The sequence below is a fragment of the Agelaius tricolor genome, unplaced genomic scaffold (assembly GCF_023055355.1).
Source record: "Agelaius tricolor isolate 1412-34295 unplaced genomic scaffold, bAgeTri1.0.p SCAF_1, whole genome shotgun sequence".
Lineage (NCBI taxonomy): Eukaryota > Metazoa > Chordata > Aves > Passeriformes > Icteridae > Agelaius > Agelaius tricolor.
Genome location: NW_027269261.1, coordinates 16,440,442 through 16,461,424, shown reverse-complemented (window position 1 = coordinate 16,461,424; position 20,983 = coordinate 16,440,442). Strand labels below are relative to the sequence as shown.

General features: G+C 42.1%; 1 protein-coding gene across 5 annotated transcripts in view; it reads right to left on the bottom strand.

Annotated features, from left to right (window-relative positions):
- The window catches only part of MEIS1 (Meis homeobox 1), a 108,033-nt gene that overhangs the window by 45,532 nt on the left and 41,518 nt on the right, over positions 1–20,983 (bottom strand). For all 5 annotated transcript variants that reach the window (XM_071424991.1, XM_071424953.1, XM_071424962.1 and 2 more), the window contains one exon: positions 5,686–5,831. In XM_071424991.1, the coding sequence (XP_071281092.1) occupies positions 5,686–5,831 (146 nt within the window). The remainder of the gene's footprint in view (positions 1–5,685; positions 5,832–20,983) is intronic.

The window sequence follows — 20,983 nt, the reverse complement described above, 5'->3', positions numbered from 1 at the left end:
AAAGCTTGGCTTTTCCCAGGAATTTGGACAGCTGGCACTGAGAAGTCTTGCAGATGTGGAAGAAAGCTTTTTACAGCTTCGTCCACAATAAAATCAAGTCAAAGAGGAGACTTGCGTATTTGGGATAAAGTGGGAGGACACCCCCACCCATTCTGAGTCCAATATATGGAAACCTGACCCCTGTTACGCAGATGAGCTCCAGGAGCCCTCTGGCATTTTGCAGAGCAAGTACCAGTTGGTGCAGGATGGAGAGTCCCTATAAGCTGCACTTTCTAGGCGGGAAGAGGGAAGGGATGTTATTTTGTTTTAATGCTTCCAAATCTCTCAAGAGAAGAACAAAGAAAACTTGGTTTAGCCAAGTATTCTCCCCTTTCCATTTTTTCAGTACCCTAAGTTTTGTACCCATCTACCCTTTCACTATACTCCTTTCCAAAACCAGGCAAGCATCCCATATGGGAGTAGGGGCAGGCAGCCAAATTAACCCCATGCTTCCCCCAAGGCAAAATCTCATAACTATGGAGGGATGAGAAAAGACATGAAATCAACTTGTTTTGGCTTTAAAGACTTTTTTGACTTTATTTTAGCCAGTAAAATATTAATATAAAAAGAAAAATTACAGAATTAAATGGCATAAGTTTTCTGTCACAACATCCTTGAAGTGATGGGGACTATTTTTCTCCACTACATTCAAATTATCTACTTCCAGTAAATTCTTTTACAGATAACAGCTTTACTAAATAGATTGCATTTTGCTTATTTTTAATTTTCTTGTTTCATATCATGGCATCAAGTAATCAATAAAGGTTAAAAATACAGATACATAATAGAAAAAATCCTTTTACTTTAAAGCAAACATCTTTCAGCCATGTCTTTTACTTTCTGCTCAGTCTCTCCTTTCAGTAAGATTTAACCACTTAAGGAAATTGTTTTAAAAGCAGTTAAAAATAATGATTAAATTATGGGATTTACATGAAAGAAATCCTCAACCCATTCATTTTTTTTTAAATCATGGCAATTTGTTTTTTAAAAGGTGTTTGAAGTCCTCGAATCTACCTCTTGGCACCATTAAAAGGGAGTAGTTTATAATCCCCTAATGTGCTTAAATAAAGCCTTCAATAGTTTAAATTGTTATTAAACATCTTTTGGGATTATAATTTTATGGCTTTTTTTTGCCTGATTAGATAATGAATGTGAAGATCATCAAATACTCATCATATAACAAACCAATTACACTGTATAATCCCCAAAATGAGGTTTGAATCCCAACATTTTAAATTAAGCTGGATTTAAAGGATGCAGAGTATTCGCAATGAGTAAAAACACTTGAAAAGATACCCCACAAACTCCCTTCTCCTAGTTTTGAACAAAAAGGTATTTATATCAATTCCAAATACCAATTTATACCAATAATACCATTGCTGGGACAAAAGCCTAGGATGGGCTGAAGCAGAAACTAACTCTGTTGCCACAATTAAATTTACACAGATTTAACTGTAAACAAGATTATTTTTTAATTCCCCTTCCCCAAGCTTTTCCCTTATTTCACTGAGGGATGTACATTACAGTGAGGAGATATGCTTGAAAAATTTGGGGGGAGAGATGACCCCTGAATGTTAAGTGACCAAGGAAAAAAAAAATTTTTTTAAATTTTTAGAAGTCTTAAAGGCCTGCAAAACATTGCTGGGCTGCAACACATCCTGAATTTATCTTTAGGGTGACTTTCTAAAGCAAAGCACAGAACTGGTTTGCCTCAGTCCCTCATCCAGACCCTGCCATGGCTTTTAATGCTCATCTGATGCCACTCCACAAGACTCTTCTCAATTTTGACTCAACTTTAGCTGTTCTTCACCAAATTCTTCTTCTTCTTTTATTTTTTCTTTTGTTCTAGACAGTAACAAGCTTCCATCTCAAATTTATAGCAAAATCCTAAAACCAGATTTCATACACCTCCAAATTCGTGAGATGGTGTCATAAACTACCATGAAAAATTTTGACAAGCTCCACAACTACATTTTGCCCAACTAACAGCCCACCTGAGCAGCTCTTCCAACCCAGATGTTTAAGCAAAATGAAATTAGAACACCAAACAGTTAAAAAAATATCCTGCAAGTGTGAGTCTGGTCAGCACTTTTGCAATTGTTTTAGCTGATTGTTTTTATTGTTATTATTCCAAGAGGGGAAAAAAGGGCAATTTGGATGAATTTATCCCCTGATTTCTCTCTTGAAAAGCTTCAGAGCATACTGCCTGCATCTGCAGAGGACAGTGCTTGCCTACCCTCTGGGCATATGTCAACTCAGTTCTGCACATCAGTCAAAATACTGGGGCGGGGTGGGGGGGGGGGGGGTGGTGCGGTGGTGCTGGAGCCTGACACTAAGCGGGAACTACTGCTCAAACACTTCAGCATCCGGAGAGAAAAAAATTAATTTCCTCCTGAGTGTGAAACAAGAACTAGGGGACAAACCTTCGGAAATGAAGTCAGTACACAGAGGAAGACTTAAAGCTCTTGGAGATGGAATAACTGCATAGAAGGAACTAACCCAACCTATCCACTTTTGAAAGACTATAATTGTCCATATTTATTTTAGGTTTTTCCAACCAATAATTATTAGTATGACAGACATAGCAATTGCTGTCTATTTTATTTAATTCCATGCCACTGATGTGTATTAATATTACAATTGTGAAAAAAAACTCTGCTTTTGAAAAGGACTCCCAACTAACACCCCAGTTAGGAAGCACCAATGGTCAATGGGATGCTGGATTTTGCACTTAACTGCTGCTCATTTCTTCTCTGCCATTTTTCAGATGGCAAAGTGAAGGCAGGTAAAGTGCTGTGGGCAAAAGAGAGGTATCACCAGTCATGACATATCCCCTGCCTAAACAGAACCATCCCTCTGTCTTTCCTCACCTCCCACTTTATGCAGGACCTTGTGTTGACCCTACAGAAGACCAAATCCACTGATAAATAATTGGGTAAATAAATAAATAAACAAACCGTATGGGATCTCTGGTTTCCTCACGATGATCTCCCTCCTGCAGCAAGGACATCAGGTGGGGACACCACCAATACCATTGTGCAGTGTTATAAGAGCACCCACGAAGCCCAGATGCCCTCAAAAATGAACAGGAGTTTTAATTCCTTCAGTCTCTCCCCCCACTATTCCTCAGCTCTTATCACAGCCAGTTTTTGGGCCTGGGTATGTTTTGATGTTTTTTGCACCTCAAGCAGCCTGTGAACATGCTCTGCTGCTCCAGCGCTTGGAAGAGCCTACAATGTTCTCCAGACATGTTTTAATTCAAGGAAACTGTCCAAGATCCTACTTAGGGTGTTTCAAGGTCATGCCTGGAGGTCAGACTGGATAAACCAATTCTGTTTTACTGAATAGATCAGATAAATCTGAATCTACCATGCTGCCCTGCAAAAAAACTGCATGCTTCACATGGCTGGGTTGGCTCTGCACAGGGGATGGTGGATTTTTAAAGCAAGCTTTAGCTCAGCATTACAAGGTAGAAAATGCAGCATTGCATAGGTCCTGGAGGGAATGGTTCTTTCTGTATTTGAGTCTTCCAGAAGCAGAAACCACCTTACAAGCAGATATCCGGATATTGTCTCCCAGGGGCTGCTAGGAGCCTGGAGCAAGCTCAGTAGGCACTCCCCTCTTTTGAACACTATTATCACACAGGAGAAGAGCGAAAAGCCACTAAAACCTTGCACCTAATACAGGTGAAACAGCGAGGGGGTCTGTTCAATCTGTTCCCTGGTCCTGAGACTAAGCATTAAATTAGCTGCAGGGTCAGGTCAAGCTCATGTAGTTAAATGCTCTACACAGGGTGGCTCCCACCACAAAGGCTTTTTAGAGACACCCTGTAGCCTTCTGCCATATTCCCAGGAAGGCATTTGGAATGCCCAGGCTAAGAGTGCACTAAAGACTGCTCAAACAGTTTGCCAGTATTGACCTTTGTGTTCTTGTGCTCAGATTTAGGTGATGCTTATTCACTGGCACAAACACAGAACAAGGCCACTTTCAGGAAAAAAATATTTATAGTACTTAATTTGCAATTCCTCACTGGAAACTACAGGAACTGACAAGCAGTTGTTCAGCATTCCTTAGTATGCCTTGTCCTGACTGCAGAGCTTCCAGGGCCTCCCCTGATTCCTGAACCTAACAGTACCTAACAGGTACATCAGGCTGGTGTGAGCACTGCTGCTGGCACAGCAGCCATGGACTGTTCTTGGGATGGAAGTCCTTAACCTCACATCTACCTGCAGAGAGATACCAGGTGTCAACTCATCTTGGGTGAGGACCTACAAAGGAGGAGCCATCAACACCAAAGGGACCTCAGCCTTTGGGAAGCGATGGCACTGAACCAGTCAGGGCTGAGGACCTGGCAAAGCTGGGGAATGGCTGACATGGAGTCTGCCAGAGAGATTAACCTGGAGATATCTGAGGCCCTCTCTGGCCTCCAAGGAGCAGGGCTCCAACATGAAGGTTCATTCATAGCAACCCAGGACCGCACAGGACAGGATTCCCTGCCTGATCCCCGTGCTGACAAGAGTCATGGCAGGTATCTGGTTTCTTGGCTCAGCAGTGGATGGAGGGGTGATGTGCATAAGCATTTCCTCCTCTTTATGAGTACACCCTTGGCCCAGCTCCCACCAGGGCTGGGCAAGCTGGCCAGCTTCTAGTTTCATCCTGACCCTAGCTACAGGCAGAGGACAGTCAGCTACTGGGGTTAGAGACAGGAGCCCTTCTTCACCACCACCTGCACACACCCTAGCAGCCCTTTCCTGACCCTTATCCTCCTGGCACAGAAAGGCCGAGGCAAAAAATCTGGGGCTCAAAGCCCAGATCCCCACGGTGGATAAAAACACAGTGACAGATCACTACAATTTGATGAAGAAGGAGAATGGCATTAGAAACACTTTTCTAACGGCTAATGTTTGAAGGTGTGGTGTGTATTATAAAGCCTTGAGAGCAGCTGCAGCATCCAGCTTAACCCCACACACCTGTACAGAGCTTTGATTTCTAATCCCAGGAATAAATAACCCCATACAGGTAGCTGTGGTAACAGAAATAACTGTGCATACCCCCACCACTTCCTAACATTAAATACAGGGGTAACTTACACTCTGGGAATGAGAATGTCTCAAAGAAAAAAATTATACTTTGCTATTAAACCAGATACATTCAGACCTTTCATCATGAAGCTTCTGATGATCCCTGACAAACATCTGAATAAGGTCTTTGTTTGCTTTTGACTTTGTTTTTTAATCTCCCCAATTGTTTTCTGCAATTCTCTGGAGCATAGAACCAGGGGCCAAATGCTGCTCTGTGCTCCAATGCAGTGATACCCACTGCAAAGCAGGACAGGTCTGTGAGGCTGTGTTCATATAAGCTTTAAGTAAAAATCACATTTGGCAGTGATGTCCTCTTAACAATTGTGTCTCAAACAAACAAATCTAAAAACAACACACACACACAAAAAACCCCCATACCATAAAAACATACGCTCTATGCTCTTCCCCTGGCATCTAGCAAATGAGGCAACAACAACAACTCTGCTCAGAAAAGTCCCTCTACTGCCTGGAAGCAATATCATATGTATTTTTTGCTTTCTATGACTACTACAACTATGACATTATCCATGTTTTATTTTGCATATGTGATCTAGAGTTCACTTACTGTTAGATGCTGGAACAGCCATGCCCTCATGATATTTGTGGCTACTTTGGGAAAGATGCCACGCTTTTTATGTCGCTTTTTGTCCTTATCTGGATCATCATCATCACCTGTGCTGGGGGAAGCTACACTGTTGTCCAAGCCGTCACCTGTAAATATAGTGAATCAAATTTTGACTTATACTACCTTTATATACTTCAGCCGAAGCCTGGCTTTGGGTATAAACTGCATGAATATTTAAATGAGGTATAAATTCTTTAACAATGTAATTCACCAGGGGTTGAGGGGATGGGGGAAGGGGGGGGGGGGGGGGATGGGGGAAGAGACATGGGGAGAGGGAGGGGCTCAGAAATGTGTTAGCCCCATGCCGGTTTATCTTGAAGGACAGTGTGGCCATCTCCACCATTGTAACCCAGAACAAAAAGTGCTTACAAATTATAAAAAAATATTTGCAAGCATCCAACTTGCAAAGGTGGAAATGCTGGCTCTTCTTCACACTAGGTCACTTCCCAAAGATTCATCCCAATCAGCTACTTTGGCTGAGCTGACAATTAGGAAAGCATCAAGGGTGTTCTGGGATGGGGATCATGACATGTGTGAAGCTGGGTGCCTCAACCCGCCCTGGGGTGTGAAAAGTGGGGTGAATACAACTCCCTTGCAACATCATATGCTCTCAGCAAATTCAGAAAAAAAAACAGATTATTGAGGCAATGCTTATGTTAAGTCTTTTACAGATGTTGGACTTGCCCTGATTCTTTGATAGGAGGTGGGTAGCTAACTGGGTCCCCTCTTCCCAGCCCCAGCCAAAAAAAATTCAGAGGGGGATAAGCAGGCACCAATTTGACATACACCATTAGAAATTAACACCCTGCTTTGTGCCAGTGTGCCATATTTGTAATAGGTGTCTGCTTCTGTGAAACAATCACTGATCCAGAATGAATTTCCTTAACACAGAGAAGGTCTGAGACAGTTCTCATCACATTAGCAACACGTCTGTGGGAGGATGCCACTGTGCAACAGCCTGCTTGGGTCTGGGCTGATGGCTTAGTGGCCAAGGGAAAACAAAAGTTGCAGTGCCTAGCAGTTTGCATGCAATTTTTGTTGCAAACACTGAAAGCAGTTTACAAACAAGCCCACAGAGCAAAGAAGTCTTCGCGTTGAATGCATGTGGACTGAACAACATATCCTGGCTTCCAAAGACACTGTATTTGTAGCAACACAGAGTTGTGATGTTATTAGGCAAGTGTTTTTTGCACCCCTGGGCAAGAATGATGAAGAAAGGAATCTCAGTTTGGCTGAATACAAACTATCTCTGTTAGGGACAGAAATAAAATATATTTTTAAAAAAGGGATGCAGGCTGTCATGATTTGTTAAACAGCTTTCAGCACCAAAAAAAAAAAAAGCTATTATTAGTGTTATATTCTTAGCGTGGCAAATTTATAATTGTCCTTATGACTTGGCCTGTGTCTTTAATGAAACTGTAACCTTGGATAGTTACAGACAAACACAAGATTTTTATGAAGAAATTAGATATCCAACAAATTCTTTGAAAGCCCAGTATGTAAAAAAAGGCTTTTATACAGAGAAGCAATTCACTATATAAAATAATAATTCATAAAAGAAACATGAGCAAAGGAAACAACTCAACAGCATTTAAAATTCCACGGGCTAATCTACTTTCTGTCTGCAAGAGGCAAACAAGGAAAAGAAAAGTATTACGCATTCATTGATTAAAAATGAAAAGCTTCTAACCTAATGACACTGCCTTTCACCACCTCCCTGCCATTGTCCACCCACCCTCTCTCCCCACCCCATTTTTTAAAAAATATACTCATTTCAAACCCCCTTCAGATTAATTTAGCAGGCATTGCCTCATGCCTGATGGGAGGAGGACTCATTGATAATTTATGGAAATATCTACTATAATCCAAGGGAGATGACTTTTTTTCCAGCTTTGTGCATCAATAGATAATCAAGGCCTTCAAGCAGCCTTAGCTTCCCATTACCTCGGGCAAAAGAATTCCTGAAAGCATGCCTCCAGGGCACCTGAATTATATCCTCCATTAGGGGAGGAAAAGCTTTCTGCATTCCACCTATAACACTCCCCAGAACCTTTCCTGTTTATTTCTGCTGTATGAAAGCAGAAGCATTAGGAACAGGATTTTTTAAGTGAAGACTTATGTAGATACAATGGAGGAACCTTTCAAGCGCGAGCCAGATCACCTCCTTCAATCCCGGGCAGTGACCTATCCCAAATAAAAGGTTTCTGTTACATCATTAGCTCAAGCCAAAAACAGCCTTGGCTTAATGCATAGTTTGTTCTTCCTACTGTTTTTAGGCAAATACTGCTACTTTACTCCCATCTGGGAGGGAAATTACACTGCTGGGCTGTAATCTAAGACAAGATTTTCATTGGAAGCAAATGCTTTCAATCCAGTGTAAATACTGGTGTATGTTCAGAAAAGCCTAAAACAATAAACCCTGGCCTCGACCGACACAAGTTAGAGAAAGTGAAAAGCAGGGAAAGGATAAGAAAGCGCCCAGCTATCCTTGGAGCAAATGCTTCAGTAGACTTCTGTAAATTGTTTAACCTCTTCCACTTTTTTTAAATGGAAAATTGATCCCGTAAAGACTGAAACCACAGAGAGAAGTCTAAATGGTCAATTGTGGATTTTAGTATTTCCATCTACTTTGCAACTTGATACACTCACCTCTGTAAGGTCTCCAGAGATTTCCCCCTCCTTTTCTTTTCTCCCCCCCTCTTTTCCTCCTTTTAAGGATCACTAAACAAACTTGAAGCACCACTGACCAGCCACACGGTAGCAGCTACGAATTGCATTTGTAAAATGTCGGTGGCAACTCTGCTCCTGAAGTTGACTTCTCCTGTCGCCAAATGAAGGCGAACTGAAAAGGTGGAAATAATCATAGAAATGATGCTAGTCCATAAACAAGCTTACAGCCTCATTAGTATAGCGGGAGGCTCCGCTGGGTGATTTATGCTTGTTTTGCTGATGCCATGAGGAAATGCCATAGGGCAACTTTAGCCAGCTGCTAATGGTTTCTGACAGCTTCTTAGCAACTAGTGCAAGCAACGCTGTGGCGTTTGCTAGTGACAGAAACTGAAAATGTCATATTATCTGCCCATGTGTCACAAAGTCCGTGTGGCAATTAACTAGCAGGCCAGTGACTGAGGGGACACAGGCTCTTCAGAATGGCCCATGGCTATTTGGGGTCAAAGCGGGCCCAGCATTCACCTTTATGCTGCACACATGCGTGGGTGTGTGCATGATCCCCATCGAGCTCCCTCTGCCCCGCTCCCCGATCAGTTTGGTCCATGCAGATCCTTTGTCCATGGAGACACTCCATCTCACTTTCTCTTTAGGCATGGCATGACATTATCAGAGGAACTGCAAGTAATCTGTCTTGATATGATGGTTGGAAATGGCACTTTAATTGGCAATACCTGATTCCCTGGTTTTGAGTGCTGGATCCGAAGGTGCTAGCTGTTTTTCTGCTCGCTCGCAAATTAGTCTAAAAGGATTTAAGATCACTGAAGCAGACTCGTTGCCTGTCAAATTGCTGGGAGCACAGCAACTCTGCACAGCAACTAGATGCTATTTAAAAAAAAAAAAGCAAACGCAGAGCCTGTAAGGAGCAGAAGGAGAGCCCAGACTCCGCACGCCCATTCCCTGGCGAGCAGAACCAGGAGCTATATGTCAAACTGTCAAACCTTTCAGCGTGGCCATTTGCCCTTTCAAATAATATTTAAGAATTGTTTTTACACAATTTTTTATAGGCCATGGTCTAGTGAAAGAGGCCAACCAACAGAGAAAGGAATTTGTGCTACAATTCGTCCATGGACGATTTCTTGACAGACCCAGGCCAATCCCCACGGAGCAAGGCAGGTGACCTGTGGCAGCTCCCTGGCTGTTGGGGAGCTCCGATTTCAAACGCCCTCAACTCCAGCATCCCAGAGTTGCCTATTTAAGCACACCCAGGCATTTAGGCTGTGCTATCTTGTTCCATTCAAGAAGGGATAAAGCAGCATTTATCGTATTCAGCCCTGCTGAATGGCTCAGACTGGCCATGCCAGCAGGGGCTCCTCTCACTGCGTTCCCCTCTCCACTGTCACCGTGCCTTACAACCTCCCTTCCCCTCCCACTCCCCCAAAAATCAGAGGCAGAAGCAGCAAAGGGCAAGCGACTTTACAGCAGCCCCTCAAGTGGGTAATGCTCCCTTTGTCCCGGGTGATATGTTATAAACCTTTGTTGACAAAATAGGTGCTTCTGGAGAGCAACTTGGCACAGGCACTTGCCTTCAGCAGCCATGGTCGTGACAGGAGTTTACTGGTGATTCAAACTCTCCCTCACTCCCACACCAAACTCCAGTTAAATGTCATCACCCCGTGACACTGGAAAGTCTGGCAGTGTGGCACAGCTGGGCGACTTTCAGCCACTCCAGCTCCCAAATCTACTCTCAAACCTCAACCATTGAGGCTGCCCAGATATGATATAAATATTCCCAATCCCAAGTCATGGAGGTTTCTGAAAGGATGGGAAATTCATATGTTCTAAAAACTCCAGCCTTTTGCTTGACTACAAAACCCATGCCTCTGCATGGAGGTCTTTAGACCAACATCCTCAAATGATTTTAACTGATCAGAAACTTCAGTATCAAAGTTCCAAATACAGCTTTCCTAAAAGTACCTTCACCAGATGTAACAGGTTACTTCTCACTCCACATAGCCCTGTCCTACTATCAAGTCTGCTTTCCATTCCTCTGACAGGACATCTGAGAGGGCTTTTGGGGTCTAGTGTTCAATTTTCGGGGAGAGGGTAAGAGCAGGGCACAGGCTTTGCTGAGGTATACCAAACAATATGATGAACACTTCCAGCTTATAAAGTCCAGTTCTACATAGGAATCTAAATACACTGCTTTAAGGAGTTCACAGGAGAAAATGTTAAAGATGTGCACCCAGAAGCCCTAGGAAAGGCCTGGAGCAACTTTTAAGTGGACTGACTAAAAGCTCCTTATGTTCAACTTATTTGTATGTGTCCAAATGTCTCCTGTTAAAAACAGTTTCGGCAGTCCTAGAAGAACTTCACAGTTTGCATTTACTTTTGTATTCCATGAGCTAATATAATTTAAACATACACTGTGTTTGGACAAAACCTGTTGACTTCTGTAGTAGATTTATAATGTATTCAGTGCTATGAACTGAAACATCTAACATGATGGCCCAAAATTCATGGTCTTTTCAGTAATGTCTTTTTTTTTCCCCTAATTCTATCATAATTTTTTGCAATCATTTAAATTCCTCAAATTCCTGCTTCTGGTAGCATGAGAAATCTTAAACTGCCAAAGCCAAGTATTTAACTGTTCACTGTCCATCCATGTTTAGCTGTCCATCCACAGCTCTGTTGGTTCCTTTCTCTTTTCAATATTCCAAGAACCAAAAACTCTTCAGTAACCTTTCCAAGAAAGTGGAAAGGAAGATTCATTAGCTTCAAGCAACATAATGTACTAGAGAGATTGTAAGTGGCAAAATTGCTTTCCTTAACCTTTCTTCTGTGTCATATACCAATTTAGAGTAACTACTGTGATTTCCACAGCTTTACCTATGTTATCCCTTACAGAAACAAAGGGATAACATAAAAAAAGCTTAAAAAGCTTAAAAAACTCCAGTTTACCCACACATCCACCATGACAACTTTTTATGGAGCAAACCAGGCTTATGTGTGACATTTTCCTATAAGGTACAAAATTATAAATTCTAAAAAAAAGCAGGTCCACAGATGCAACAAACTTTTCTGTGAAGCAAGAGAGGGAATATGTTCACAGGAATATAGAACAAGGATCATCATTTCAGACCACCAGCTTTGAACAGTCTTGGGCAACCAAAGAATGTGGAAATTTCTTTATATGTATATATTTTTCAATTTGTTTCAGACACAACCAACTTGGCACAGGAATGTGGTGAGCAGAAGTCACACCCAAATGACTCTGACATGAGTCAGTGCAGCTATTATTCACATCCACAAGTACTGAAGGACAAGTTCACTACTCAGGAAGTATCATTCCTCCTTAGAGCAAGGTGGCTAAAAAGGCAAGCTGAGCAGCACAGGGGCTGAGTTCTCAGGTATGCCAGGAGAGAGCTGGAAGGCACTGACACAGTCTGTGGGTATGTGCCCAGCTGCTAAACCAAGCTGTACCTATCCATTGAGGAGAAACACAAATTTTAACATTAAAAGGCCATTAAGTTTAGAATATTTCCCCAAAACACATAATTTTAAAATTTAAACAGACATGCATATATTGCATATGTAACATTAACTCACTGATGGCTCTCAATCTGCCAATGCCCAAGCAAAGCACATGAGCTGAAAATACGACTACCAAAAAAAGGTACTTCAGAAAACATAAAATAACTATGGAATTTCCTTATTGGGAAAAGTATTTTCTGTTATTTTGGACCCATGGTTTGTCAGATGTGAAGAAGCACCCACTCCGCCCACTCCTGGAGCTCCTGAGGTCAATGGCAATCACCTCAGCACACTGAGTGGCCTACAGAATACCTGAAAAATAATTTACTATGATGACGTAGCTCTGCTTGTGAATTTGAAAAGTGGTGTTGATGAGGGACCCTTTTTTTTCATATTCCTTTAGGAGAAAGCCTCCTCAAATATACTTAATAAAAAGTTAATGAGGAACAACAAGGTTGGAAATGAGCATTAGCAAGGAACAAATACCACGTGCCTGAGTATGCACAAATCTCTTAAAGAGATGCAGTGCATGTTTCATGCAAGGATTCAGATCATGACATAAACAGTGGGAAGTTGTCAGTCACAGATAGCATCCATATTTACAAGATACTAAAGGACACAGTTGCAAAAATATCCTACAAAAATATTCACAAATAGTGAAACCTGGAAAAGTATAAATTACACTGTGGCATTTCACAGACTCTCAAAGTTTTTTCTTAAACCATTGTACTTTGTTCTTCAGAGACAAGAGCACCTTTTTCTAGGGGCTCAATCTTTTTTTTTTTTTTTTTTTTTTTACTTGAATACCCTTCATGCAAGCAATGAGCAAATCAGTTGTCTATGCAAAGAGTAAAAACAGCATTGACAAATAGTGGGGGAAAACCCACAGATTTTACTCTTTTTCATTTCTTTGGCAGCTTTTTATAGCTGAAGTGAAGGAAACCTCTTCTCTTGCACCAGGTAGCACTTCTTAATGAGGTTCAGAAAACGACGTTATTATGCTTAAGTTGTGCCGTATTTCTGGAGCTGTGCATCACCGAATGAAATACTAAAAAGAAAGCAATTCATTGTATGGGAAGCAAACAACTTTCTGCTGCCAGCAACAGAAGTTTACTTTGAGCAGTTGGAAGCAAATACCCTACAGAAAAGTATCTATCTAAACAGAAAAACATCCTGCTTTAACCAAGAATTGCAAAAAGCTTAAAAAGTCGGGGAGTTTTTTCCCCTAACCTAAAAGCCACCATGATGGCTCTACAACTTCTTGGGAAAAGCTGCTTTTCAGTCATCCTCTCTTTGTTCAAATACAGGTCTTTTTTATGAAATCTATCCTCTCCAACCTCATCAGGAGAACTAGTCCCATCAGTTGCATTCTCCATGAAAAGTCAACTACACACAACAGAGACATGGGTAAATCCACCACTGGATTCCATCCAACTTACTTCCTTGTAAAGCAGGAGCACAAGAAGCAGCGGGAGCACAGGACAGCTCCACCATGGGGGAAGTATGCCCAACTAATGCCCCAAATGGCCATGAGGTCAACTTCTGTAAATCTCTACAGCTCCTTAACAACTGGCTCTATCTTTGTGTTTATCCAGCTCCTAAGACACTTGACTCTTGGACTGAGCACAAGCACCTATAAGAGGCTCAGAGCTAAGTTCAGAAGCATATTATGTATAAACTAAGGGATGCGTTATCTGTAGAAACAGTTTATTATGTGGAGTATTTAAGTAGGCTTCCTTCCCTAAACATAGCTAAATTGCCTTGTGCCCTGCCTACATGCCTACTCCAGAGGATGCCTGCTCCAGAGAAGACACTGTAGATTTCCAGTTTTACAACAGAAAATATGAGCCAGAACCTTGACACTGTCCAAATTCAAATGAGGTTGTTCTATTGAAAATATTCTAATTCAAAATGAGGTTGTTCTATTGAAAATAGTTTAAAAAAAATGTTGGGCAAGACAAGCCAAAATACTTGGGATTGTTGAACCAAACAAAAGCATTTTACTTTGGGTAATGCAAGACCAATCAGTGCTGGCCCAAGCTGCAGTTTGCACTGCAGGAACTATAGCTCAGATACTGTTTGCCCCAAGTCCTCTTTTGCAGAGCTGGATCCCCTAAGCCACCAGAGTCATCCAGGCATAATGAACAGCAGAAGGTCAGTCTAACTGCAGCTCAGACAAGTCAGGATTCATGACCTACCAAACCCACATGAGATATTTTCCATTGGAAGTTGTCATGTGCTTTATGTTGAGTAAAAAAATTCTTGTGGATACACAATGTATTTTCTTCTACTGCCATCCACTTTAAAGTAGCATCAAAGCCAAAAAAATTTCCCTGTCCCTAGTCCATCAGTTACATCATCTGACAATAAAAACCAAGACACAAATGAAAGAAAACAAACACTGAACTTTACTTTGCATGCCATGGCTGCATCACATACCCTTATTTCCCCACATATATTGTCACTTTGCAACTGCAAAAGGCAGCTCTAAAAGTGATGAGAATAAAATGTCCCCACCTCATCTACCTTTCCTCTTTTGACAGTAACAACATCTCCACTGCCACTGCTAAAAACCAACCATCACGTCATACAGCCTTATAAAAATCCACTTGCTCCAGCAAATCCCAGCCCCTGAACCCTGCCGACTGGGCAGCCAGTGAAAAAACATCTGGCTTTAAACCCATGACACAAATTAATTATTTCCTCGTACTTAAAAGCAAAAGGAAGATAATTTAGGTTTGTTATGGAGTATTACTCCAAAAACCTTCATGAGGCAACCTGGTAATTCCCACTGCATTACCCTGTATCTCACAGCTATGGAGAAGAGGGCAGGGAAGAGGTTTGGCCATGTTCACTCAGAAGAACCTCAACTTCCAGAAGCTGTCTTTGAGGTCCACATGCCTGCTGGCCTAAACTATTGGCAGAGAGGCTCAGAACATCAGGGACTTGTGAATCTTCTAGTGCCTGGGCTTCATATGAATGAGGCAAGAGTTGGATCCAAAGCAATTATACTCCTGTTTTCTAAGGAACTATAAGAAACATTTGCCATCATGAACTGAATGGATGGCATTTGGACTACACCATGAATTTCCTTCCCTCATCCTGTCCTAGCTCTGTTTGGGATGCTCAGAAGCAGCCTGCTTTGCCCCCCAAAGACAAAATTTTATGCTACCATGCACATAATGAACTCAGGAAAAACACCTGAATTATAAAACATGCATCCCTCTACCAGACCTTTCAAGGGAAGGGCATACACAGAATTAATGTTTTTCCCCACTGCTCCTTGCTATCCAGCATCCTAACTCCACTGTTCTCGTTCCTCCAGCAAAAGGTGGTTCCTCTGGAGTATCCGTGACAACAGTGGGAGGTTGCTCCTTGGGAAGGGGTTAAGAAGCCAAAAGGAGTAAATTTGGCAGAGCCAAGCTCACATAAAATTTTCTTCCACTACTGCTCCTCTCCCAGCTCAAAAAGCAGATTTGCTGTGATGAGGTAGCACTTAAGGCACAATAGGAAAAATCAATCCTGAAGCAGGCTCTAATGTGAAGGCATGGTAACACTGGGTCTGACGGCCAGCAAACAGGCACACTGCTGCCACTCAGACAGCTCCTGCTGCCCTCTGCTCTGCCCAGATTCTGTGGCTCTAAAGGATGACAAGGATCAAGCAACGATACCATGGCAATCAGGCCACTAACTCTTCTGCTGCAAATACTTTTCCCCTAAATATTCCTTGGGTCTGGGGAGGGGGAGTGGCACTGAGGGGCAGGTCAGGGTGCATTTAGGTGGCTGGTGTGAACCCAGCCCCCATGGCAGAGCCTGAAAATTCAGAGGGCTCGGAGAGCCCTTTAGAGAAATAGCAGTGATGGTGGTCATGACTCTGCTCCTTGTGGTTGGCCACTGGCCACTGGGCTCAGGTCCAGAGTTCCCCTGATGGTCCCTACCGAGGGGCACACAGGCAGTGACAGTCCTTTCAGGAACTTCAGTCCTACTAAGTTAGCACATCCCCTTAGGCTCCAACTTAATGTATTCATGACACTGCTATGTTTTTGGCTTCTTACGACTTTTGATCACAGCTTCTGGTGTTTTGATGTTTGATTTACAGTGCAGCTACAGTTTAAAGTGTGGATTTTTTCCAAATTAAAACAAACAGACAACAAATCCAAATGCAAATCATCCAGGAACAAACAGATGTTAGAGTCCAAAACACACAATGAAGGTGAAAGAAAAGTCAGATCAATGTTGGACACTTAAAAACTTTCTCTGAATATCACCTACAGGTGCATGGTCACCCTATTTTTTCCTTTCATTTTCCATCACTACATATTTCTAGATATTATCTGCCTAGAATTACCTTGAATAGGCAAACTGATAGGAGGAAAGGGACAAGCTTCTGTTGCATCCCAGAATTTGATTATTAGTTATGTCACTACATCTCATGGCATCAGTTCCAGCTGTGAGAGAGATGAATGATAGGAAGGAGTTAACTCAGCCATATCCAGCTCACCTCTTTGACTCCACAAGAGTGTTTAACCAAAATCCCACAGAAATGTCAAAGCAAAGCTGGGTCATAGCAAAAAGCCATCCATATCTTAAGAAAAAATAAACAAAATGTTTACATCCTTCAAAAAGTAAGCCAAAATTATTTCTGGTTTCTTTTTCAACTCACAGCATTTGTCATTATCTCTAAGAGCAGTAGAAGTGTGTAGAAAGCAAAAACTGTAAAAGCTTTCAGTTATTTTATGTACTTTAAATGACATGAATGAATAATCAAGGAAGCTAAAGAAAACCTCAGGTTCTAGCAGGCTGAAACCACAGGCATCAGCTTCCCCATGGCAGGTATAGACCACAAGGAAGAAGAATCTTGCTTTTCTGATGAAAAAACCACATCCTTGTTGAAAGGGCTGAGGACCTTGTCTTGCCCCTTCCACCCACAGTGGTGGAAGAGGACTCTTACCTGCCCAGCTCACTACTCCATCTGTCTCCTCCTGAGGCAGGCTTGCAGTGCCTACAAAATCACCAGCTTCACCTTCCTGACTGCCAAACATCCTGTTCAGATGGTACCCTCCCAGCGGTGGCTAACAAGAAATGTATTTCTGCTGTGCACCCCATCTTTTTCACTTCAGCTTTCAGGATGTGCTTCTCAGCTGATGTGCAAGGACACACCACACACACACAGAAGCCAACACTGCACCGGGTCAAACACCAGCAATGTCCCCATGTCCTTCCTGTCCATGCAGATATCAAGGAAGGTTTTATAGGCATCGGTTGCCTCATAAAGGAAAAGACAGACTTTTCTAAGCATCCTGTAAATGCCAGGAAAAGAGAAGAATGGAAAGGAAATGAAAGGAACAACCTGGAAAGGAGAACGGAAAAGCAGGAGACCTTGGCTCCAGGGAGAGAGCTGACCACAGTTTTAGCTCTGTCTTCATCTATAGAAGATGTTTGCTTTTATTAATCTTGGAAAAAATGTGGTGCATGAGCTAAGTCAGCCCCTGGGCAGATTTAACTTGAGTGACCTGAACTTTGCAGATCACCATAGGTCTCTCTGACCTTGGCAGTGACACAGGGATCATATTTTCTCATGGACAAATTACTCTGGAATAATTCTGCCAATGTATTAGGCATAAACAGCCTTTTATTTAGGACTGTGAAAATACATTCTCTCTTTCTGCCTCTCACCTTTCCAAACAAAATCTATTTATTGGAAAAAGGAACACCCCGCCCTTCATTAAGGTCTGGGTACACATCTCAAGGGCCAGACAGAAGCTTGGCTGCTCCATGCTCATGGCAATATGTTTTCAGACATTGCCTTCAGCAAAATGCATTTTGGAGTTAACTGGTTAGTCTTGTTGCTTTTTTGATTGGAATGGTCAGCCAGCACATTTGCAAATGAACATACAAATACTTTCAGACACGAAAGAGGCAGTAAATTTAGGTGAACAGTGGGAATGTTCAGCTTCAATCGTCAAAACAGAAAACACAATCCTCAACATACATCTAACAAGCTAGTGAAGAGCAGTTCTGTGAAAACCAGCCAAGCTGCACTGAGATAAGCAAAAAATCCCCAACACCCACATCTCAGCCTTTCAGAAAATTGACCAGTTTGGAAGGAACAGGTAAACAGTGTGTTCTTGGACAAGAGTCAGCACAGTTTGGATGATGTAGACCTTTCCGTTCAGGAGTTGCGCTGGTTTTTGCATCTGGTCACTTGAGGTCACACCACAGAGCTCTGAGGCTCTGCAGAAGCACTGCATGCTTCCTCCCCAAAACGGAGGTGGCTGAAGTGGCTATTAAAATCAGTTGTTATCCTGATGCCACCTGAGTCTTAATTGCTGAAAAGATGGGGACTTCAACCACAGAAAGGGCTTTCTGGCACTGGCTAAGGAAGTATCAGTTTTTGAGGTCAGAATAACATCCCTTAAAAATATGAATCAGAGTGGTTCTTTCATACTGCAATTTGATAAAGGCAGGCAAAACATTAGCAGACTATTTTGATGAAGGTCAGGACAGCTTTGTAATATATATACAATATACATATTAGAGTCGTTCTTAGATGTGTGTAAAAAGAAAGAAAATCTCTGAAAACATGTATTCAAATTATCCTGGAGCACTCAAATAAATCCTAGTAAATAGTATTTCCTGCTTCCACTCTGAATAAGTCTCTTCTAATAAACTCATTGCATGTTGAGAAAACACAGTTTTCCAACAGTGTGTTAGCTGCTCTCTTCCTCCATACACAACTTTTGCTGTATGGCTGATGCCTTAGGACCTGCAAGCAAGTGTCTCAGCCTGAAGCCTGGATCACCAAGGCTTATCAGGCAGAAAAGCAATCAGAATCACAGATCTGCACTCTCTCCCATCACAATTCTGGAACAATACTCACTGATGCCAAAACAGGTGATTCTCTTGAGACTGGAAAAGGCTTTCATAAATACCTGCAAATCATCTGAGCAGTTGCCAACAGTGCCAGCCTCTGAACCATTGCTAATCGCAATGCTGGTTTCTATGCAAAGCAACTCTGAATTTTGTCATTTTAAATGCCTGACCAGGTGCACCTGCGATTTGTGGCAGAGGCAGATGAGGAAACAGATTTTCATCTATAATCATAGGTTGAAATTGAAAGTTCAGCTGAAAAGCATTTTCACCTATACTTAACAGTTTCTTTGGCAGATACTTTGACATAAGCACCATATTTGCAATCAATATGATCTCAGCAGTGACCTGAACAAGGCAATATTGACCTGGAGAGGGCAATTGCCTGTAAGATCATGGGGAAGCTATCCTTTGCTCACCCCTTACCAGCCCAGGAGACTTCATGCATATTCAAAGCTGCACATGAACCTCACCAAAAAGCATGAAAGGAGAGGCTCAAGATGACAGGTGCACATCCAAAGATTCCATGAGTTGCAAAGAAGGAGGTCAAAATCTCAGAGCAGTCAAAAAACATGCTGGAAAGCCCAACTTTCCAAGGCACTGCAAGTATCTGTGCTGGTTATGACTCCTGCAGAGCAAGCAGAACGACTCACAAGCAAGTCTCTGCCAGGACAATCCTGGAAACACCTCACTCACCTCCCTTCCCTGGGTTTACCCTGGAGAGCCATCCCCTAAGATCCCAGATAAGACAAGCTGACAAGGTGCTGAATGAAAGCCCACACTGCTGCTGCCAGTAACCCGCCCTCCCTCCACACCTGCAAACCTCCAGCACTACCCTTAGGCTTTGTACTCGCAGCCTCCAAGGAAGCAAAAGCTGAATTTCACCAAATTCCGTATTTTCTGAGGCAAAGTAGGGACACAGAGTACAATTCAGAGATATTTTTCAAGACAGCATCCAAAGTGGACTTCAAAATGGAAATATGAGTTCAATATTCTGCATAAAATTATTAACCCCTTACCTATCTACCTCATGTGCTAGTCAGGATTGCTACAAATACGACCACAAAAATGAAGTGGAAAAATGAGCCGTTTTGAATGATTATAAGTACACTTAAATGGACCAATGTACATCTTCTTAGTTTGGAGCAGAAGTAGGTTAAATTCTGGTTTTATATTTAAAAACAGAGAGAAGTTCTGACAAATGCAATGCCAGTTGCCAAAGGACCGTGTGCCCAAACAGCACAACAAAGGTAAATATAGCCATTCCTACCACCTCAACTCAGCAATAGATTTTGCTTCAAGGCTTCCCTCATGGAGCCTCTCATCTCACGCGAGACCTCAATGATGTTTAGTTGGAGGCTGAGCAAAGCACTGCTACACCGTTTCAGAAGACCCATTCATCGTGTTTTATATTTAAGTCCTCAGTTCCCAGAGTCATATGAGAACCTTCAAACAAAACCACATATGCACTAATAAAACAAGCAACATCTTGAAGTTAGGAAAAGCTGGAATCCTGGCTTCTTAACAGCTAGGCATGGGAATACAGACACTAACACCCCCTAAATTTTTTTTTTGGTGTTTTTGGGTTTTTTTGGGGTTTTGTTTGTTTGGGGTTTTTTTTGTTTTGTTTTGTTTTGTTTTTTTTGTTTTGTTTTTTGTTTTTTGTTTTAAAGTATATATATTTTTTTTTCTATGAACGCCAAGATTTTTGAACACTTCAGTTACCCATGCAGGTCTGCAAACACAACAAATGTCATGAGATTCTCAGACCGCTGTGCTCAGGAGCTGCAGAGGACAGACTCACCTACAGATACAATACCTGAGCCCACTCCTCTAATCTTCAGCAGTACAAGGCACTTTATTCTGATTCTCCACAAAGAGCAAACATTTTCTTCCTAAAGGAATGCCAAGTTTTAGCACAGTTTCATCCCTCCTCACTCTAAGCATTTAAGTCAGACTGCCAAGCTAAGTGAACGAGGTGATTAGTCCTCCCTGAGTCCCTTCACAGTCAATGGAGAGCAAGAAACTCTCCAGAGGAAAATTCAGGATTGAGATGACAACAAGAATATGTGCACTTTTAGCTTTAAATACTGCACAGAACAGTAAAAACTTACAAGCAGCAACGGTCTAGCATGGAAACAATGGCTAATGAAGACTGAATATGCCC